Raw genomic sequence first — 17,465 nt, forward strand, 5'->3', positions numbered from 1 at the left:
TAGCTATTCTACTGTTCATTTGTATCATTATCTATCTGGAACATATATTGATGTTTCCTGCTCTGATTGGCTGTTGCATGGTTGTTATTGTGTGAGCATATGTATATATAGGGGACTGATGGAACTGGAAATATTGCTATTAAGACATTAACTCCTTATTTTGTATCTGCTTCTTATTTTGGATGTGTACTGTGTCTGTCTCACTGAGATCAAAGCAAATTACATGTGACATGTGGCATCAACCCCCTCCCTCCATAGGTGAACCCCTCTCCCAACTGTCTGCCCCTTCCTCTCACCTAAAGGGTGTGGCCCTCCCCTCTCCTTTCTGACTGAAATGTATAAATGCCAACACATTCTGCTGACAGGTAGGCCTTTCTCTAAGCAGCAGCTTAGAGGGGGTCTCCATGCTGAATTAAACCTACAGAAACATGACTTCGTCCTCCGGTCCCTTATTCAACTTTAGCGTGCTTATTAAGATTCTGTCACCTTATAATTTAAATCTCCCCTCCATGTTCATGCATAGAGCCGTGCATGTAACAACAGTTGCAAAATATATGTGGTTGTAATGCTTACCACAATATCCTTTCACACATTACTGTGCCACATTTACAGTGCCTTCAATAAGTATTCACCCTCTTGGAATCCACCTGTGTTCCCCTTTTATTGCTTTTATAAATCAATCAGGGTCAATATAAGTTGGCTTTTTTGACAGAAAAAAACACACAAAAAAGCCCTTTTTAATGTCAAAATGAAAACAGATTTCTACACAGTTATATTAATGAAATACAAATATGTAATGAAATTAAGCGATTGCATAAGTATTCACCCCCTTTAAAGTGCCATATTCCTTCCATTTCTTGATGATGGATTTCATAGAATTCCAGGGGATGTTGAGTGCTCCCCTGACTTTTCAATAACCTTATCTCTGAGTTGCTTGGAGTGTTCTTTGGTTTTTCATGGTGTAAGGGGCCATGGAAGCCAGGAATACTGATTACTGAACAGCTTACTAATTCAACAGAGGTCCAGCCAATTGGTGCTAGAAGTCTCACAATTAGTGAAATGTGGATCAGTGTGCAGTGAACGTGTCTTGAATGATTGTAGTATACAGTGACAACTGTGTCTGGAAGGTCCATTCACTCAAACACGTGCACAGATAGACCCCTAGTGGTGCTCAAGCACCTGCCCTTTTGCCCTGTATGAGAAAAGTGCCCTTTTCTTCTGGAAGTAAATTTTTCTTCATTCATCAATATTTCAGAATCACAATTACTCTCTCTGTCATCAATTCCCCCAGAATGTGTTTTGATATCTGACAGGGCATTTATTTTAGTTTTTGTGAAAATTTCGCCCCGACATGCTCCGCGGCGCTCACAAGCCCCTGCCGCGAGCAGCGTAGTTCCGTTCTGCTAGCGACGATAAACCACAATAACCCCAGAAAGTAAAACGAAACGAGGAAGTAAAATACGTTTTTTTGTATCAAATGAAAGGCTTTTACAACAAACAGCCCTGTAAATCGACTGGGTTATATAAAAACCTTTTTTATGGAACGAGTTTTTGTTGCATTTGTCGTAATTATCGGGAAAATAGTTGAAAGCGTGTTTGAAAGCTATTGTAGCCTAATTGTCAGTTTAAAGTCTGAGTCTGACTACTTACTAGATCATTGTTTATTATAGTATTGTGTTATCTGTGCATTATATTTTTAAAAACAAGGTGAGATATAGTTAATTACTTTTAAACGTACAGGATACTTGTAGCTGAAAACTATATTAAAAATAATGTATTTGATAAGTGCACTTACATTATAAGAGCAAAACAGGATTACAAAAACATAGGCTATGACCATTGCATATAGTATACATATTTGGTACTGTTTAGAAGTTACTTTAAAATGGTTATAAGATACCATTGACTAGGCAGGCCTATATATAAGATTGAAAAAATAAATAAACTAACATTTTTAATAACGGACTACATCATGAAAGCACAGGTTTTAAATCATATCTTCTGCAGACATGCACCCTCTCAAACTGTCTATATTTGTATTGGTGCTATTTGAATTAACAGTGTATAGGCCTATATTTTGGATTCAGTATAGGTCCAATGTAGTCAAATTATACCTAATTATACCTATTATGAAGTCTCTGTTGAAATTCAAGAGGAAATTATGGATTAATAGTGGTTCCATGTCTTCTATTGACCAGCCTCAGATTATATACCTGATGTGTCTCTGGTGGTGGTTAAATAAATCTTAGTGTTATTTTCTTTTTGAGTATGTATACTCCTCACTAACTGTTGTATTTCACCCCTATTACATCTCAAAATTGTTCTAAGTAGCTTCACACTACGTCTTTGACCTTTTGGTCTTTCATAGGGCCAATAAATAGCTTGGAAAATTGGAAGTAACACTTTCTTTGACTTTACCCTTTGAGAAAGAATACATTGCAATGCTATCCTATTGCAATTGAGGGACTGTTTTTTTTCCCCTTTCAACTTTTTATGTTGAGTGTTCTTGAAAGGTGCAGCATTAAGTACAGTATACGCTCCCCTCTGCCATACAGTTTAGATAGATACTTTATTAATCCTGAGGGAAATTTAGGTCATCCAGTATCTTATACACAGACAGACTCCATCAGGGCCGGCTGCTTTTCTGGGGTGCAGTCTGCTCAGCTGTGACCTCCTCAGCTGTGCCCTGATCTCATGTTGTTCTCCTGCAGCTCTGCTCCACCTTCCTTCTGTATGACTCCTTTGCCTCTTTCAGCATGGTTTTTAGCTCTCCCTGTACGAGCATCCGCTCTTCCTGGTCCCCCTCTTTGAATGCTCTCTTTTTCATGTTGAGGAGATATTTGACATTGCAGGTAATCCAGGGCTGGTTGTAAGGGAAGCAGCGCACCGTTTTAGTGGGAGTGACAATGTTCATGCAGAAGTTCAGGTAGTCAGTAGTGCATTGTTTCCCATCTAACTGAATTAAATGTTTTGCCCCCTGCAGTCTGAAATCAACTCCATACCTCTCTCCACTCTCCCATCACACTCTCTTTTCTTTACACACCTCTCTCCTCCTTACTTCTCTCCCTATCACACACTCCCTTCTTAGTCAAATTTCTGTAAAACATATTGGATACATTACATAAATTGACGTAGATAAATGCAATGATTGATTCATTAGGTTTAGGCTCTGGGCTCTGTTAAGCGCCTAGAGGCAATTGTATTGTTATGGCGCTATATAAATCAAATTGAATTTAATTCATGACATGATAAATCAAGTAAGGGTGATTCAGTTAAACAAATAGCCTGAAAGGTAGAGGGGACTGAGTATCTGTGCATACACACACAGACACACATACGACACTGTTAAATCATCAACAAAGTCCCATTGAATAAGCCATTGGCAAAACCTTCTAGTCGGACCAACGTTCCAAAAACCCTACTGCTTCCAGCAAACGTACCATCCTTTTATTTAGTTCTGTGGAACATGATGTTCCTGGCTCAAGTTCGAAAATGTGTTTTGATGTTTCCACAAATGAGCATACTGGTGTTCTATCTGCCGCCAAGAGAACTCCTATGCCCATCAAGGTGTGCTGGATGTGACAAGGTACATATAGGCAGTAGGGGGCATCAGGCCAAACAGCAAGCACTGAAGTCAACCAACACAGTCAAAAACGTTTACTTGCCAGACTGCAGAGATACTTGCCAGACTATGCATATAGTATAAGACATTCATACTTTTATTGTTACGGGAGCAACATTAGCGTGATGTCATGCTTCAATTCTCATTTACAAAATGTGAAGCATAATGCCAACAAAAGAGAGACTCAAAAAGCAGAAGGACAGGGAACTGCAGCAAGCAGTTCAGGGTAGCAGCTTTCTTTTATCTTGGATCAGGCCATCAACTTTTTCCGGGGCGAGTTATGGCATATCAGCTAGGAGAAGACGAAATGTGCATGGACCAAGATGACCACCCTCCCATCCCAGCTGGCTGGATCACATATTGTCATGGCATTTGTATTGGCTGATTTTAAACTCCACCTCCAGACTTTTACCTCTAACAACTATTTAGTCAGCCATCACCTATTCTTCACCGCAACCGCGCATTTCAGTTGGTGAAGGGCACACAGAATGACACATGTTTCCAATGTGAAGAATCAAAGGAAATATTTCCGCCGTTAGTGGAGCCAACTCTCGTTATCTTCGACTCACAGTAGGTAACCTGAGGTAAGCAGTGCTCCTGATATCACTTCTGATAGCCTGATTCTGCCAAAAATTGTTTCCAAAAACTTAGAGATAATATTCAATCAGAGTCAGAAGTCCGGAGTCCGATAAACTGAAGTTTTATTTAGTCCTGCAGACAGATCATCCAAATATGAGAGTGTTGGTCCATGGAACAGCTCTGAATCTAAGACCCAATGCATTGTCTTTTATACTCATAATTCATCATAAGACATCACCTTATCTAAAACTGACCCAATCAGAATATTCCCTCATACTTTCACACATTTTATCCTCATTATTAGCCACTCAGAATATTCTCGCTCACCTGTTGCGAGGGGACTTTTGCTTTGGGGAGGAAAGATCCTCCTGCCAATTTTCTTGGTTATCACATGAAGAAAGGCTATGTTTGGCCTTGACTGGCATAATCTTGTGTGTGTATATGTATGGTTGTGTGCGTATGTGTGTATTTGTGTGATTGTGTATCCATGTGTGTAGGTGTGTGTGAATCTGTGTGTGTGTGTATGTGTAGTTGTAATTGAGTGTTTGTTTGAATGTGTGTATGTGTTTATGTGTGTGTGCGTGTAAGTGTGTATGTGTGTATGTGTGTATGTAGAAGTGTACTGTATATCTGTATGTGTGTGTATGTGTAAGTGTATCTCTGTATGTGTGTGTGTATGTGTAAGTGTGTGTGACTGTGGATGTGAATGAGTGACCCCCTCCTGATTGCTTTGTTACTTTCCACTGCCCTGCACATTCACTCTGTTTTCATTCTCGACCTTACATGATACCCATTCCTGCACACGGGCCTAATGACAATTGTAGCTGCAATTCTGCTTTATGACCACCACGGCACTGTTTGACAATGATTATTTTCAACACATACCACACAATTGCTGACTGGAGAGATAAACACATCTTCTACACGATTTCCTCTAAAGCTGGCCATGTAAAAACAGCAAACAGGTAGTTGGTTTTTCTGTGGAAACAATTCAGGAGGCTAAAAATCTATTATTGCTAATGAATACGACATCGTCTTAGGGCCATTGGAGGTAAACATTTCCGACGCAGAAGTTCCCAACTCCATAATTTGTTTCATCAATATATTACCCTAATACGCTGTCGTTTTTATTAAACCATTGCAAACGTGCCGATTCATTTAATACAAAGTCTTTATGTTCCATTCATACTGTATATGTTCTATTCTACTTACCTCATCAGTAGCTTACACTGCTCCCACATACAGCCGTTATTAATGCACGCACACTGTGGCACTTGGAAATGTATTATTAACTGAAACATCACATCTTATTCATGTTTTGTAGACAGTCGTCTGTGGAGCTCTACTGGGACATCCACATGGCTTTACTGGAGGGACTTCTCCAGGCCCCCGCCTCATTCACTCTACTGGCTGCGGTGCTGTTGTTGCTGTTTATCTGGCTTTTCTCCTCCGGCGTCAGCAACCCAGAGAAAGGGAAGGAACCTCCAGGACCCAGACCACTGCCTATCCTGGGTAACCTGCTGCTGCTGGATCTGAAGAAGCCCTATGATTCACTTTGTGAGGTGAGGGCTAATGTTGTTCTTTTGTGATGTGAAATATAAGTTCAGATTTTTTTATTTATAATTTTATTTAAGTCTTATAATTCGATATTATTAATACGCTTATTAAACTTCTGCAGAAAGATAGGAAACACACAGAGTGAACAGCAAGCAGTCTGTGAGAATCGGATGAATAATGTCACAGGCAGTGTCTAGTGCTGTAAAACGATTTAAATATTTAATCGCGATTAATCGCATTTATGTAGTTCACTCAAAATGAATCACGATAAATCGCACATTTTTATCTATTCTAAAATGTATTCTAAATGTTTTCCCTCATTTTTTATTTGAATTCTCCTATTAACAAGGAAAAGTGGAAAACAACATCGCCAAACAGGGTGGAACAAAATCAAATTATAAAGTGCACATTTCAGGTAAACAAGGACTAAGTGGCCTATAGTGCAGGTAAACCATGGCTTAATATTTTCTTTTTTTAAGTTTTAAGTTTTTAGGGTTTTAAGTTTGCTGGAACGTAGCAGTCAGGCCTCTTATTTCAGAAACAATGAACCGTAACAGTTAGGTTACCAATAAAAGGTTAGCCTACTACTTCTTTGCTTTCAGCCAGCTGCCTGTTGACATTTTCAGTGAAGCTCGCTTCTTTAGCACAACACAACTTTTAAAAGTAAAATTTTCATTCAAAACTTTTTATCATCCATTTTGCCGTAAGGCGCGCTCACCATTCACTCAAACCGTAACGTTAGCCTACTACACAGTTTGCGAGGCCCAAAAATAACGTTAATCTAAAAAAAAAAAAAAAAAAAAATATTAGAATGTTTTTAAACAACGTTAAACTCGCGCTTAAAAATTGATGGCGTTAAAATGGGTTTGCGTTAACTCAGTTAATAACGCGTTAAACTGACAGCACTAATATATACACCATCATATGCAGCACAATCAAATTGACTGTTGACTGATGTTCAACACTTTCATGCCCTGCAGCTCTCCAAGAAGTATGGGTCTGTCTTTACCATTTACTTTGGTCCTAAGAAAGTGGTCGTCTTAGCAGGATACAAGACTGTTAAACAAGCGCTAGTGAACCATGCAGAGGAGTTTGGGGAGAGAGATATCACCCCTTTATTTCATGATCTCAACAAAGGACACGGTAAGGCAGAGCACTGAATGGTCATTTTTGAGAGTATGACTGTCTAGAAATCTGAGAACACTCCTTTCATTTTAGAATTAGCTGAGGAGTATTTTGTCCACCACCAAGCTATTACAGACTTTTTATCTCACCTCTTAAAGATGCAGTCCACGATTTGGTATTGACTGGCTGGGATTGTTTATGGCTCGGTGCGAGTGCTTCATTACACACATCATTTCATACAGTATGTTTGTATCCCATTTACAGTGGCATGACTGTGTACGAACACCAGAGTTTATTTGAGCACAAACACTGAATGGACAGCTAGAGGACTGTGAGTGAGGAGCAACTTGATGAACTTGACAAAAAGTATATGGGATTCAAATCGTGGACTGCGCCTTTAATTCAATCTGGTGGCTCGTAAAGTAAACTACTCCAAAATTGCAATAAGAGTGAAACACATTGAAGTATCTAAGCACTTGTGTTACATGTGTCATATTACAGACACTATTTTTGGAACCATTTCAGGGAAATATCTACATCTCCCACTTGGGTGTATCATTATATAGCCATTATATCATTTCTTGGCTATGGCTAAGAAATTATAAAAAAAACATCAAAAACATGAATTTCCCTCACAACCCTGTCCTTATATTATCTTTAGGGATCATGTTTGCCAATGGAGAAAGCTGGAAGGAGATGAGGCGTTTTGCCCTCATAAACATGCGGGACTTTGGGATGGGCAAGAGAGGGAGTGAGGAAAAGATTATAGAAGAGACTCAACGCCTTATAGAGGTGTTTGAAAAATGTAAAGGTAAGGTGACGACTGTGAGGTGATTTTATATCCTCCTGGGAACTAAGAAAAAATAATGACCTTGAGTTCTCAAAATGTACGTTTTTTCTTCATTGTTAAGGTGAACCCTTTGACACAACCCAGCCGGTGAACTATGCTGCCTCCAATATCATCTGTGCTATCGTATACGGAAGCAGATTTGAATACGATGACCCCAAGTTTAAGGCCATGGTCGAAAGAGCCAATGAAAACATTCGGCTTGGTGGCTCTGTATCTGTGCAGGTATCTATGAAGATATAACAGTGTTTTTTTTTCCTGCTTGCTCTTATGAACATTCTGTGAAATGTTGTCTCATTGAGACTCTGAAGATCGCCCAAGTTTAAGGCCATGGTCAAAAGAGCCAATGAAAACATTCAGTTTAAGGGCTCTCCATCGGTTAAGGTATTTCTTGTCCAAATTAGACCATTGTTCTGCCTCCATTGGTCTCCACTATTGTTTTTTTTCTATGGCCCTCAGTCAACTGTGATTTGAGCTGCGGGCTAGTGCCCAAGGTCTTCACTCTATTTGCATATCTCTCAGTTAGCAAAGCATGCAGAAAAAAACTATGTGAAAGATATTAATATGCACCAGTCAAGGGGATAATATGTGCACAGATGAATGTAACAGAGCATGATGAATCCCACACAGTGGAGTTTTTATCTGCTCTAGAAATCAGGTTTATTCACAAAACGTTATGATGAACATCTTCATTGATCTGAGTTATGTTTTACTTGAGAAAGCATGTCCCAGAGAAACTGTCACAGTTACTTTATTCAATGCTAGACAACAATTACAAGTTAATGCAAGGCCTATAGCCTCACATTTTCATGAAAATTTTAGTTAATGCATATTTGAAGGAGCTTCATGCCTTAAATGTGTCTTGTGAATTGAATTCATGGGTTCATAGACGTCTGTTTAACGTGAGTTGTGTCTATAACATCTGTGTAACGCATGTTGTGTCTGTAGCATCTGTGTAACATGTGTTGTGTCTGTAGCGTTCGTGTAATGTGTGTTGTGTCTGTAGCGTTTGTGTGACGTGTGTTGTGTCTGTAGCTTCTGTGTGACGTGTGTGGTATCTGTAGTGTCTGTGTAACACGTGTTGTGTCTGTAGCGTCTGTGTAATGTGTGTTGTGTCTGTAGTGTCTGTGTAACACGTGTTGTGTCTGTAGCGTGTGTGTAATGTGTGTTGTGTCTGTAGTGTCTGTGAAACGTGTGTTGTGACTGTGTAACACTTGTTGTGTCCGTAGCGTCTGTGTAATGTGTGTTGTGTCTGTATCTGTAGGTCTACAACATGTTCCCCTGGTTAAAACCCTGGGTGAAGAACGTAAAGCAAATTTTGAAGAACTATGAGGTGCATTTAAGGGAGATGAAGAGGATTATCAACGGTCTCCAAGAGACACTGAACCCTCAAGTGCTACGGGGCTTTGTGGACTCGTTTCTCGTCCGCAAGCAGAGTGCCGAGGTGAGCAATCCTCCAGGCCAACACATCCTTTCTAGTGCTAAGGGGTTACCTTTGCTCACATTTGCCCAGTCGAGAGACATCACCTGGCAAAGCCTGCTGCTGATTCAGACCTGGACAGGGCGAACCTGTTACCAGCGAGCAGCGATAAATCCTCTTTGGGAGAGAGAGGCTTACAGCAGGCTCGATGCAAGTAGGAACTTGCACAGCAGAGAGCTTTTGACCACGTTGCAAAGAATTTTACAAAGTATTACGTGATCTTAAGCATTTGAGAGGTTTCGGCTTTGCTTTGGCGTATCAACCTTGCTATCGCTTGATACGTTAAAGCCTCAGTTTGATATTTTCCGACATGACCTCACTCTCTATTAGTAAGTAGTTAACAGTGTGGTAAGCAGTAGTTTTATGAATGAATTGCCTAACTTTATTCAATTATAAACAGCTAGCAGTATTTATGTATCTGCGGTAAATGTAAATGAGGTTTGAAGGCTTATTATTGCTTGTTCAGGACAGATGTTATATTTTTAAGTTCACATTTTTTTCACATTTTGTTTTGCGCTTATTGATATTTGCTCAGAACCGATAAAGAAATGACACAACCTTTCAACCCCTTAGGAATCTGACCAGAAGGAGTCCCTGTTCCATGAGAAGAACCTGATATGTTGCGTGGGCAACCTGTTTGCAGCCGGCACAGACACCTCTGGGACTACACTGCGCTGGGCACTGCTGCTGATGGCCAAGTACCCCCATGCTCAGGGTGAGTGGGGCATTTGCAAAGCCAAACAATTGTGCTTGTTAATAGGCAGCTACTGGGTATCACTTGATATGTCATTTTAAAAACCCGGCCACTGATATATAAGGTGATGTTTATTTTCGTTTATTTCACATACATAGACAGAGTCCATGAGGAGCTTGACAGGGTGATTGGTGGACGACAGCCTGCAGTTGGGGACAGGAAGAGCCTGCCCTACACTGACGCAGTGATCCACGAGACCCAGAGAGTAGCCAACATTGTGCCTTTAAATATTCCCCACACTACTAGCTGTGATGCTTATTTACAGGACTTCTTCATCAAAAAGGTTTGATCTCATTGATATCCTGTGAACACTAACCTACAGAACACCATGGCTGCTGGAGATTTCAGTATATGTGTGGATTGTTTTGGTTAGTTATCATCATCACACCATTATCATACCAACAGCTTTTACTGTCATGTTCCTGTTTTAATTTAAACAATAGGCAGAATATGTACAGTTGCAATCAAAATGAATCAACCCCTATTGCGTATAAGGCTTATTGGCAAATTGTACAATTTTCAGCTGTTTGCGATAAACAAAGTGGACAAGAACAGTTGACATAGTTCAATAAAACTAATATTACCATGGTTTTCATCCAAATTCAACACAAAATGCTACTTTTAATCACTACTGCAGTCTCAAAATGATCTGAGAAATTGTATATTTTTATAATTCCTTTAGAAATGATGCATCAATTGAGAGTCACATTCTGTGACATTTTTGGTATGCTCCTGTCTACTCACCAACCCTGGCAGTCTGAAATATGTGTTAGACTGAGGAAAGATTTTGAAGGGCAATTATGCTATTGCCTTCCTCAACAGACTCATATGCTCTTCTAATCTGTGTCCATAATGACACCACCATCATTTGTGTAAATCCCTGTAACACAATAAACAGGTTGTTTTAATCCAGTGGATGGAAGGACGAGAATGAGGACCTGGCATAATTTTATGACGAACAGTTGAGTAATTAGTACATGAAATGTTCAACGGATTAACGAGTCACAGAAAGGTGTAGAATTGTCCATTAAGTAGAGAACTTTATGATAAAGTTTCTCAACCAGACTCATTGGCATCCAAATGACAGTTCTCTAAGGAGGTTTGTTCCGTCTTTTTGCATAGCCAGTTATGAAATGTTGCTTCCCTAGAACTTGCAACAGATAACACTGCAATTGCAACCACAAACTGACTCATTTTCAAGAGGACACCTTTATGCTTCAAAACACCAACAAGATTTTTTGCCTGACATAGGACACCTTAAGGCCGCGTCACACCATAACTTCTGGTCAACGTTCTATGACGTTAAAGGAAACGTTGGTAATCGCCCATGGTCGCTGGTATAGCACCAGAAGAGCGTTGTGTGGATGCTGGTAATCATCGGTAATCGTCGGTGATCGGCGGAGAACACTGGTCCGAAAAAGAAGTTTTGAACATGCACATGGAGACTAGCGTTCTTCAACGCTTAATTTAAACGCTGAAGGAGGTTCGTGAAACGTTTTACTAACGTCGGCTATCGTCGGCTTTCAGGGGTGTCTTACTTGGTCACTGTTATGCGCTCCTCATGCGTTAGTCACACGCCAGATGTGTCCACCTCAACCTAGAACGCTCGAAAATTGAGCGATTAGAACTTTCAGAGAACGGTGGCCAGAATGTTATAGTGTGACGGGGCCTTTAAACATCAGTGATACAAAGGGGATCCTGGTTTTTTCACAAGTAATTTTCACAAGTTACTTTCAGATCAACCTACCGAATTGTGCTTACCTGAAACACTGTACTGTGTTTCACTATTAGGAACACTAATGGTAAACAGCATGGTTACCTCTCCCTGGGAAGTTGTGATAACTGCTACAGAGCTGGGAAGAACTGTCTTTGACATATAGTCGCCAACTGATTGTGAAATAAGCATGTTTATACAAATAGCAGATCAGTATATCCAATTATCAGGTCGACGTTTTTCATGTCAGGTCATGTGAAAAAGTGTTTTAGTCTCTGTTTTCACAGAAACAGACACATGGGAACGCCTTCAGAGAGCTTGACTTGCACCTCCTGAATTTAGCATGACGCTCTCTCCCTACAAGTTTCAACTGTTCGTGTTGGCTTAACAAATGTTTGTGGAGGTAGCTTGTGGAGTCAAGTGCAGTCGAGAGGTGCTTGTTTCCACGGCACAGCTTACACATAACTGTTATATTTTTCTCTTTTGACGGATACAAATAGAAAATAATGGGAGTATTTCTATCGAAACATCAGTAGTCACTCTTGTTACCTGCCATCATGTTTATTAGCCTTTTACTCGCCGTTAGTTGATTGGCCATTATATAAGTCTCCTACCTACGGCCCAGGGATTTTAACATCTTCCCGGTGTATGTCCTTAATAGATTATATTAAATTAGTATGATATGTTAATAAATGTTTATTTTTTCTGAAGCAAATGTTATCTTTCCCCATTAGTTTCTTCTTGGAGTATACCAGAATGCTTAATTTACATGTTAAAATCACAAACAAATCTGTGGGGGATACCCCCAGACCCCCCTACAGGGAATTGGTTTGTCACCTTTTTTAGCCCTTCTGAGTTTGCAGGTATGTATTAATTATAATGTTAATTGGGTACATATATACAATACATTTCAATATAATGGGGCATGACCTAACATCAAACTCTTGTTTTGGCCCTCTGCCTTCCACTCCGATTAATATTTGGTCCCCTGACAAGAAAGAATTTGGGCACCCCTGCCCTATCTGTTCTTCTTCTATTATAGAGTGTTGATCAGCTGCATTTTTCTGTCCGAGCGGGCCGCGTCCGAGTAGTGCCTGAGCCCGACACGAGCCTGACAGCAATTAAAATATTTTGCCTCAACATTGTTCTTTGCCCAGGGCCTCCAAATTGCTAAAACCGCCCCTGGCTGAATGGTCTGGCTATCCTGTCCATTGGAAAAGCCAATCATGCATCACCACTTTTATGTTTGAAAGGCATCATTTCGGCTTGCAGATGTGCTGTGCTTTGCCTCTGGCTCTGCTCAGTCAGCTTGTCGGTCTTGATGTTCAGATGTTTCGCCTAAACTAGCTATATTGTATCGTATCGTCACATGCTTAAATAGATACTTGACACAACATACATATTACCCAGCAATCATCATTGCAAATATGAATATGACAAAAGTACCAAAGAAAATAAGATTGTATTAATTTCATTGAATCATTTTTTAATAGTTTCTATAGTGTATGTAAGATAAGCATATCATTTTGTTATAGATGGCTTATTTTTCCCCCATAAGTAATACTTTGCCACGATGGAAATAAGTTTGCCTTTTCAAGTGCATGTATGGCATAAGCCACTCTCAACAATGTAATGCTTCGTGCCTTCAAGACCCAAAGGCTCATGTGCGATTGCACCTGCTGCACTCCCTATAGTTACGTGTCTGGCTAGCAGAGGTGTAAAAAGTACTGAAATGTTGTACTCAAGTAAAAGTACAATAACTTTGATGAAATTTGTTCTGCCTAATCCTGTGATCTTTTCCCTCACATGTTCTGCCATGATTTGGGGGCTATTGCATGTTTGTTTTGCTGTTGTTTGTATTTTAATTACATTTTACACTCAATAGTGTTTTTCTTTGCATTTTTGATTTTGAGATAATATTTTTTTTTATCCTTCCTGTGTTAGTGATGTCTTCCTCTCTCCATCCTCTTCCCCCAGGGCACTACTGTGATTCCTCTGCTCACCTCAGTACTGAGAGACGAATCTGAATGGGAGCAGCCTTACATGTTCCACCCAGAACACTTCCTGGATGACCAGGGGCAGTTTGTCAAGAGAGACGCTTTTCTTGCATTCTCTGCAGGTATCCATTTTCATAGCTGTTCACATTTACTGTTTGTTTGTTATGAGCACAGAGTTAGAGAAGCCAGAGGAGTGGGGTGTTAAAGCACACAGTGGGAGTGGTCCGCCACAAACATTCAGCACTACCGTACAGTGCTCTATGTTCTATAAAAGCACTAGATGGATGACTAGAATGTTATGTAACAATACAAATCTGTTATTAACTTGGTTTGGCTAACCCTGCTCACTGTGGATGTTCACTATAGTATACACAGTTGCAAGAACACGGCACAGAACTTTCTCTCACAACATCACCATTACCGTCACGAGTTGATTTGTGAACTGGCATATCTGACCGTAACTGTGCAGGCAGGGAGCTAAGTGTGTTTGGGCATGCAAAGAGTGTGCTAATTCTCTCCCTTTTGATAGACTGTCATACAAGTCAGAAGGTTGGATGAACTGTATGTTACCATTTGAAAACTTCACTTAAGGAACAAAAAATCGTGGATCATGGCATTTGCGCACGTTTAGCCAACTCATAGTTCAGTTTAGACAACCTACAGTATACAACCAAAGTGAGAACACCCCCGTCAGTTCATTCAAAATTGAATCACCTTGCAGTAGTTGCATTACTGCTCAGTTAGACAGTAAGTTATCCAAATGTGAAGTGAGAACTCTTGATAGATATAGGCACTGTGGAGAGGTATGCTGAGCTTCACAATTATTAGCATTAAAGTAATTACAGTTATATCTGATTAAGGCTTTCAATATAATAATGTACGAGTATTTAAGGTACAGTAACCACTACGAACAAGTTTGTGTAAGTGTGCAAGTACGACACAAGTTTGTGTAAGTGTGCAAGTACGACACAAATTTGTGTGTGTGTGCTAAATGGAAACGTTCTTCTTGCTCTCAGGACGCAGGGTGTGTCTAGGAGAGGGTCTGGCCAGGATGGAATTCTTCCTCTTCTTCACCACTCTTCTTCAACGCTTCCGTTTCACTCCTCCTCCTGGTGTCTCTGAGGATGAGCTGGATCTCACACCGATCCTAGGATTCACCCTCAACCCCTCTCCCCATAAGCTGTGTGCTGTGAGCCGCTCCTGACTTTCTTGACGTTCTTAAAAGCCATCTGCAGTTCATCTGTGTGGGGTAACATCAGCAGCTTAAATCATTATTCCTCTCGCCTATAACTCTTTGTCTTGCCACTCCGCAAATTGAACTAGTCTTGTCTGATTTATTTATAATTTATTTCTGTGTTGTTCTACTTCTGCTTTTTCAAAATCAAAGGCAAAGGTTTGAGGTGCAAAACTCAGTGGTGAATGCTGCAGTTCATTCTTGAAGGCTGAAAAGGTAACAGTATCATTTGTAACACCCAGATTGAAATGCCAAGACTCTAGAGAGCTAGCACAAGGCCAGCTGTGAAGACTCTGAAAAACTCCTTGTCACAGGAAGAACCCTTTAGCAGATCCCAGCTCAGATGATGATGATGATGATGATGATGCACAGTCTCAATAAAAACCTTTGATGTGCCCGTTAGGCTGAGGCTGCAGAAGCAGTCTTAACATTTAAATGATCTCCATTTCATAACAACCAGCCTCATGCAGAGAGCGATTTAAAACAAATATTTTCGGTAGGATTTTTTTTTTTTTTTTTTTTTTTTTACAAATGGTTGACAGCCATTTTACCAAGATAAGAAAAAAAAAACATCTAGATTTCACAGACCACAAATTGTTTGTCCAACGAATATATTTTTTATTTTATTTGAGGGACATAAATATAAGCTATACAGTTTTTCTACATTGCTTGCACACATTTGGTGAATCATGGGTCAAATTAATCTTATGCTCACACCTTCTTTGCACATTAAGAGTCGAGGAAGAGGCTGTGGTAGAGGGGCCCCTGTCAGGGTGTGTTGCCACAATACAATGTAGTACTGTAGCTTCACTAAAGTAATTTACAAAATATACAGTAGAATTCTGATGACTGAAAATGTACAGTATTTACTATTTTTACAGAATCAACACAGTGGGCCACACTGGTGGCAGGTGGAGAATGTTCACTGCAGAACAGATTTGACCTTTTTACTGTATATTGAAACCTGTAATTTTGACTTCTTACAGTATATACATGTAATGTGGAAAAATGACTGCAATAAATATTTTTGTGTAAGAATCTTTGCCATTTCTTACACAGTTAAACAAATGTAAATCAATGGTGTGGACAGATCCTTGTTTAGAATATCTTTTATAGTATTTAGCAGTACAAAAACAGAACTACAATATTTTACTGTATATAAATATATATATCAAATACTTTCTGACAGTATATTCCCCAAGTAAGAGTGCTCAGTACAAACCCCAAATTTGAAAACGTTGTCAGTGGTAAAATAGTCAATTTTGTGAGGGTGCACAAAAGTTGAAGGGATGATTTCACAGGTTGATATTGACAGATGTGGTTTTGTGTTATGTTATCCATTGTTAAATAAACGAAAAACATACATTTTCAATTGAGCACAAATTGTAGGTTTTGCTGGAAATGTTTGGTTTTGATGGAAGTATGATGGAGCGTTTTGAGGAGGTGGTGTCATATTGCAAATATCATAGTGTTTTGGTAATTTCAAAGATTAACCAGGATTTCCTAACGGAACAGGGCGACAAATTAAAGAGGTGAATGAATGTCCTAAACGATCTAGCAGACGAGTTTGTTTTTGTTATGTGGTGGAAATGGTCGACTTCTGTATAGGCTGAATGTCTTATATATGCATAGTCATAGAATTAGATGTATTAATTGGGAAAAATGGTATTCTTGTACATTGCAGTCAACCTTATGCATTTAAATGTAGGCCTACCTTGACCTCTTGTACACGCATCTCTGCAATCAATGGCAAGTAAACGTTTTTGACTGTGTTGGTTGACTTCAGTGCCTGCTGTTTGGCCTGATGCCCCTTAATGCCTATGTACCTTGTCACATCCAGCACACTTTGATGGGCACAGGAGTTCTCTTGGCGGCAGATAGAACACCAGTATGCTCATTTGTGGAAACATCAAAACACATTTTCGAACTTGAGCCAGGAACATTGTGTTCCACAGAACTAAATAAAAGGATGGTACGTTTGCAAGAAGCCAGTAGGGTTTTTGGAAAGTTGGTCCGACTAGAAGGTTTTGCCAATGGCTTTTTCCATTGGACTTTGTTGATGATTCAACAGTGTCGCATGTGTGTCTGTGTGTGTATGCACAGATACTCTGTCCCCTCTACCTTTCAGGCTATTTTTTTAACTGAATCATCCTAACTTGATTTATCATGTCATGAATCACTCATTGCATTTACCTACGTCAATTTATGTAATGTAACCCATATGTTTTTACAGAAATTTGAATAAGATGCTTGGCCAGTAATTTGTTTTTAATGTCAAAACATTTGGTTTAATTCTCGCAATATTATATTTTTTTGTAATCTAGAGTATAAGAAGAAATGTGAATGGCAATTGTTCTAGTGCAAAACATTTTCTAGTGAAATATTAAGAAGGGGGGGTTGTGAGAACATAATGTGCTGGAACAAAGAAAGGGCTTAATCAAATTCTTGCAGAAGTGCTTTCAGTCAAGTTATACCACCCCACCCGTAGACGTTGTGTCACTTTGTGTTCTCTTTATCTCAGTAACTATGCAGGAAGATAGGTGTGCCAGTCATGAG

General features: G+C 39.7%; 1 protein-coding gene across 1 annotated transcript; it reads left to right on the top strand.

The window, feature by feature from the left end:
• Nucleotides 1-5,559: 5,559 nt before the first annotated feature.
• Nucleotides 5,560-14,879, top strand: LOC308369809 (cytochrome P450 2K1-like; the record flags this gene model as incomplete). The annotated part of the gene is made up of 9 exons (XM_080844350.1): nucleotides 5,560-5,763; nucleotides 6,739-6,901; nucleotides 7,545-7,694; nucleotides 7,795-7,955; nucleotides 8,995-9,174; nucleotides 9,784-9,925; nucleotides 10,063-10,247; nucleotides 13,656-13,797; nucleotides 14,692-14,879. The coding sequence occupies 9 exons, from the start codon at nucleotides 5,560-5,562 to the stop codon at nucleotides 14,877-14,879; spliced, it is 1,515 nt and encodes a 504-aa protein (XP_080700476.1).
• Between the last annotated feature and the right edge of the window lie 2,586 nt (nucleotides 14,880-17,465).

The sequence above is a fragment of the Sprattus sprattus genome (assembly GCF_963457725.1).
Source record: "Sprattus sprattus genome assembly, chromosome: 9".
Lineage (NCBI taxonomy): Eukaryota > Metazoa > Chordata > Actinopteri > Clupeiformes > Clupeidae > Sprattus > Sprattus sprattus.